The 4,545-nt window shown below is 44.7% G+C and overlaps 1 protein-coding gene across 1 annotated transcript; it reads right to left on the minus strand.

Annotated features, from left to right (window-relative positions):
• Positions 1-798: 798 nt before the first annotated feature.
• LOC136540469 (auxin-induced in root cultures protein 12-like) lies at positions 799-2,045 on the minus strand. Its single transcript, XM_066532475.1, has one exon. The coding sequence runs from the start codon at positions 1,900-1,902 to the stop codon at positions 1,327-1,329; it is 576 nt and encodes a 191-aa protein (XP_066388572.1). The 5' UTR covers positions 1,903-2,045; the 3' UTR covers positions 799-1,326.
• Between the last annotated feature and the right edge of the window lie 2,500 nt (positions 2,046-4,545).

A 4,545-nucleotide genomic window follows, 5' to 3' on the forward strand; every position in this document is an offset into this window, starting at 1 on the left:
ATGCAATGAGTTAGAGCATCTAGTGGCACTTTGATAACCGCATTTCGATACGAGTTTCACCCCTCTTAATAGTACAACTATCGAACCTAAATGTGATCACACTCGCTAAGTGTCTTGATCATCGAAACGAAAAGCCTCCTACCACTTATACCTTTGCCTTGAGCCTTTTATTTTCCTTTCTCCTTTTTTAAGTCCAAGCACTTGATCATCACCATGAAATCACCATCATCATGTCATGATCTTCATTTGCTTTACCACTTGAAATAGTGCTACATATCTCATAATCACTTTAATAAACTAGGTTAGCACTTAGAGTTTCATCAATTAACCAAAACCAAACTAGAGCTTTCACCGGGCACACAAGCTAGCCAGCGGCAACAGCCTGGCCACGGCCTGAGTTCGGCGCCAGCAGCGCACGCATGCGTGGTGACCGCGCCCACGGGGCCAGCGGCCGAAACGGTGCCAAGCACAGTTTTTAAAGCAAGCCCAAAACTACTTAACGTCTGGATTAAGACTCAACCAATATCACTAACATGTAGCTGATGCCAACAGCTAACTAGCGAAGCAATGCTTACGACCAGAGGATGACCCAAGAGAAAGATGGAGAGACGCCAAGATAAGATCGTCGCACTGAACGCCAGTGCACGAACAGAGCGCCAACAACTAGGTTACAGCATGTCCCAACGAAGTTGAGTAATTTTTATAGAGGGCAATGTGGCATCCGACTTAGAAAAGACAAGAATTCAGTTTGAACTTAGCAACCATGAACACTTTTGCCACAATTTTTAAAAGGCCTAATCTTTATTAACTCCAACCAACAAGTACTTCATGCAATAGTCCATACTTTATACTAAACCATATGAACAAAATATTTAAACACTATTTAATTATTTTACCTAATGTAACTCGCCAAAAATAGTACTTTAACATAAGTTTAGATCTTTGCCGACTTAACAAAAATGTTGATTTTTATTTCCAATTTGATTCTCCCAAGAACATTAGTTAACACGTTTATTTTCCAAAAATTAAAGTTATATTTTCATCTACACCACTTGCTCATCATCTTACATAAGCACTATACACGAGTTATATTTTATTTTTGTTTATAGAAATTATTTTTCGTACCAAACAATTAAAACTACTTATTTTATTCTTCTTGTTATGATTTTCATTAGCACTTTTACACACTGAGTAAATTAACTTAGATATTTGTTTGATTTCTCTCAACCATAAAAGTGAGTTACACAGAGTTTGTTTATTATTTTATGTGTGTTTTAAATTTTAAAACTCGAGAACTTGTTTTACTAATTTTTTTAAGGCCTTAACCTAGGTGCTTGACCCCGAGAGGAAGTCCTGCCTCTGGATGCTGGCCAAGTTGGCTCGCGCCGTCGGGTGAGCGGCGATGGCACCGTTGCTGGTGGGGCCGGCCTGCCACACCGTGAACTGCTGCGTGGAGTTCCCGGGAAGCTGCACGGTGGCGTAGATGGTGTAGGCGCCGTTGGAGTACTCGGCCGCGGGACCGACGGACACGTTGAACTTGAGGGTGTTGTTGGTTAGGCTGGGGTTGCTGGAGTTCTCCAGGTAGGTCATGAGGATGGACACCGCGCCGCTGCCGTCCTGCGAGGCGACGAAGACGCTGCTGCCGCCCATGCTGCCGCCGCTGGGGTTGATGCCCCAGCCGACCCAGCCGCTGGAGTCCGATGGCGCGCGGAACGCCACGTCCGCGGTGCCGTTCTCCGGGTGGTACGTCCAGTGCAGGCTGGCGCTGAGCGTGGGAAGGCTGTTGCACTTCCCGAAGGTCCGCCCGCCGCTGAACGTCGCGGACAGGCAGTCCTGCGCCGTGGCGGCGGACGAGAGCAGCAGCACGGCGGCTCCGAGGAGGAGGAGGAGCCGGCGCCCCATGGATAGTGGTTTTTTCTGTGGGAGCTGGACGGAGCACCTGGCCGGCCGGCGCGTCGCCTCGATATCGAATTTTGATGAGCTCAGCTGTGGTGGTGACTGGTGCCTCGATAGATGAAGGCAGGCTAGCTTGGTCGGAGCTGCAGCTGGTGAGGGATGGGAAGTGCATCTGCGCTATATGTATTGGCAGCACGGGGAGAGGAGGAGGTCGTCGCGCGCGCGGTTGTTGGGGGCCGGAGAGCCGGTGGCCGCTAGCGTGTGCGTTGAAGGTTCGAGGTTGACGTGGTCGATCATTTTGCAGTCTCATCTGGGGATTTCGTCTCCGATGCCTTATCTCTACCTTTCTGTGTGTTTATATGACACGGTCTTCTCTTATTAGGTGCTGAATAATCGAGGCGACACATTTCGTGTTGAACGTTCAAGCTAAGGGATCGGAGCAGATAATACGGCTCAGATTGTAAACTGTACTCAACTGGACATACATGCTGTAAACATGGCATGGTAGCAGGCATATACTCTATGTTCTTGTTTATAAAAAATATACCAACAGATGACATCAGCTACCATTTCAGCAAAAGATTGATTACATGAGGTAGAATTATCGAGAGACAGATCAATGTGGTGAAGGTTGCAGGCTTGCCAGGGTGTGTGACTTCACATAGGTCCAAATGAAAGAGACCAAGTAAATTACCACAAACCTCTGTAATTGTTTTAATCACACCATGGGGTCGGTTCCTTCCTAAAAGCAAGCGTGTCTCCGTTTGAACAAACCTCCGTTTCGAAATAAGTGTTTTTTTTACTTTGAGAGACATCTTATTTGACCATTCGTCCTATTTAAAATTTTTGTATAAATATTATTTATTTTGTTATTACTTATTTTATCATTAGAGGTACTTTAATAGTGATTTATTTATGTTATAATTTATATAAAATTTTTGAATACGACGAACGATAAAACAAGATGGTAAAAAACATCACTTATTTTGGGACGCAGAGAGTACCAACGAACTAAACGGTGGCAGCGGCAGAGATGCAGAGACCAAACTGACCAAGTACTCGGACTAATTCTGAAAGCATCATTACTGACATCAGGTGGTCGCAACAAAAGATAATACTAGTGGGATTAGTTGATTTCCAGTTAAGAACTTATAAGATTTTAATATCTGACTATATATTGTCGAAAGTATTCTTTAGTGTAGAATTTCCATGTAGTACGAGTACAGACAGTACAATAATAGAACCTTTGACCAATCTGACCAAGCAACAACATACGGAGAAATGAACGAAGCTTGCAGGCAGGATCATGTGTATGTTAGCGAGACTTATGACTCGTGCTACGAACTGCTCGTTGGGATTTCACTTTTGTACTAGGTGGTCAAAGAGACATGTGATGCAGTAGTTTGGATAAGAACACAGCATATTCAGAAATCAGAACAGGGACAGGGTATACATATTTTAGTTTCTTAGTGTATATAAGAGAAACGTGTAGTCATGTTTGTTGGTTAAAAGTATTGTTGCTTGCGTATGTCACTGCATAGTAGACTGGCACCCCTAGGTCTCCGAACAAGTAGTTCATTTCATTGTATATGGTTACTATTTCTCGTTGATGTTCTGACCAGCTCAGAGTTTCTTTTCAGTTCATACCTTGTACTAAGAGTTTTTTTATGAAGAGCAAAACGCTCTTTCTTCGCTTCTGCAGGTAGCCTAGCTCTAGCTAGGTTACCAATTGTGAATTTGCTCAACCGTAAACCATTTCACATCTACTGCCCGATTCGTACGTGGAGTGCTGTGAGGTTTGCTTAGAGTAGAGCTGCTTGATTTTCTCTTCCTTTCGCTTCATCCTTATTCATTGGCAGTTGGTGCCAGTGAAGTACCGTTGCTATGGTTCATCTACCCATCCTTATTCTGCAATGTTCATGAATCATCAGGCTCTAGAAGGTAGAAACATGGGACAGCTAGGAGGAGTACGTTTTCCGCTGTCGTATGGTGCTTTTCATCTGGAAGGAAGACAGGTGACTATCATGAGGATTTTGTCTCGATAGATACATGCAAACCTACTAATACACATGACGACCTCTTCCTGGCCGCGCATTTCTTCAGAGCTTGCTGTCAGCATTTGACATTACTTGCCCCCAGATGATTATTCGTGGCACGTGTGTCATGATGGTAGACATACAACGCGTGATTAAAGTCGTAGCCGGCAGCAGTGTCGTAGTACTGTCGTGCACGCAGTGAACCCAAGGAAATCTCTCCAGCCGGCCAGGATGCTGTCCGGTACAAGCTTCCGTACACATGCCGTAGCAAAGTCCAGGTGCTGCGTTACAGCGTTTAGCCGTTAGCTGAGTTGACTATCTGAGCCTGCATACTCCTCCGTATTTCCCTATCCCATGCAGGTCGTCAGGGGAATCATGGCCTACCATTGGGCATGTTCGCTTAACCGTATCAATCATGCTTATCAGCTATAATATAGTATTTTTCTCTTACAATAAAACAGCATCAACTGACTTATAAGCCACAGAAACGATTAAGCGAACAGGTCAATGTTGCAGTGGGAACCGAACGCCACCACACGTGGCGTGAAGGAAAAGGAAAATTCAGAATGGGTTCGTCACTGCCTTCAGTTTAACGACAAGAGCATTGGAACGG

The sequence above is a fragment of the Miscanthus floridulus genome, chromosome 2 (assembly GCF_019320115.1).
Source record: "Miscanthus floridulus cultivar M001 chromosome 2, ASM1932011v1, whole genome shotgun sequence".
NCBI lineage: Eukaryota > Viridiplantae > Streptophyta > Magnoliopsida > Poales > Poaceae > Miscanthus > Miscanthus floridulus.